General features: G+C 51.3%; 1 protein-coding gene across 1 annotated transcript in view; it reads left to right on the plus strand.

Moving 5' to 3' along the window:
- Window positions 1-1,052, plus strand: part of LOC105824406 (clathrin heavy chain 2-like) — a gene marked incomplete at its 3' end in the record, with an annotated part of 12,723 nt that overhangs the window by 1,536 nt on the left and 10,135 nt on the right. The window contains exon 2 of the mRNA XM_012661830.1: window positions 387-524. Coding sequence (XP_012517284.1) covers window positions 387-524 — 138 coding nt within the window. The remainder of the gene's footprint in view (window positions 1-386; window positions 525-1,052) is intronic.

Here is a 1,052-nt window from a genome sequence, read left to right on the forward strand (position 1 = left end):
GAGAGCAAGCTTCACCCCCACGTAAGTGGCACTCAGATGAAATGTGCTTGGATGACAATATTCTTGAGCTTTGTTAAACCCCAGACCCAAAATTCCAGCACGACCTTCCTGTCACCTAAATGGACCTCCACATCTCAGGGCCTAGGAGGTAACACGTGACTTTCTTGTCTCCGCAGTGTCAAAGGCCCCTGGCCTGTAGGTTATCAATGTCATCATTCTTTCTCCCAGTCTCGCACAAGTCATTTTACAGTTACCTATTTGTTCAGAATCCAACTTAAAAAGTTCCATTTGCTAGTATTTCTGCATTTGCAGCTGCATCTCTTGTAAGCCAGCTGCTGTGGTGCCACGTCCCGTCTAGGGTGCTCACGCTGACCCTCCTGCTCTAGGTGTGCTTTGCCTGTGTGGATGGGCTGGAGTTCCGCCTCGCACAGGTGTGTGGCCTTCACATTGTCATCCATGCAGAGGAGCTTGAAGAGCTGATTTGCTATTACCAGGTGACCAGATGGCCTCTGCTGGTGATGCAGGTGATAGGGGATACCTAAATGCTCCCAGAAAAGGGGCGGTCGCTCCCTTGGCGTGTGACCGTCTTGGTGTGGCATCTGCACATGAGCATATCTGAAGCATTGCCTCTATGGGAAAGATTCCTTTCATGTGCTAGACAGTTGTTCATAAATTGCATGAGATTGGCCTATTAGCTATCCTGGACCTCATGGCTGGCTGGTATTTTGTGTATTTCAAGTTCTCTCCCTTCTCTTGTGTCATTGGGCCTTCAGAAGCCTAGTCAGTGGCTTGCCCAAAGGGGACAACCCTGTATAACTTGCCGAGAACACTGTGCTGGTCATGGCAGAGCCCTGGGCCATAGCCTGGTTCCCCATGGTGTGCGGCTCCCAGAGAGTGTGTTTATCAAGTGCCGTGGGGACAAAACACGTACAAGAGAGGGAACCCCAGGGTGACCCTGTGGAAGGGTAGGGCCCTGCGTGTTGATAGTGCAGTGGGGCCCTGCTCTTGAGTGATCGGTAGACAGTCCTTCAAGTGTTTAGGTACCTGGGCCT

The sequence above is a fragment of the Propithecus coquereli genome, unplaced genomic scaffold, assembly GCF_000956105.1.
Source record: "Propithecus coquereli isolate 6110/MARCELLA unplaced genomic scaffold, Pcoq_1.0 Scaffold738, whole genome shotgun sequence".
Taxonomy (NCBI): domain Eukaryota; kingdom Metazoa; phylum Chordata; class Mammalia; order Primates; family Indriidae; genus Propithecus; species Propithecus coquereli.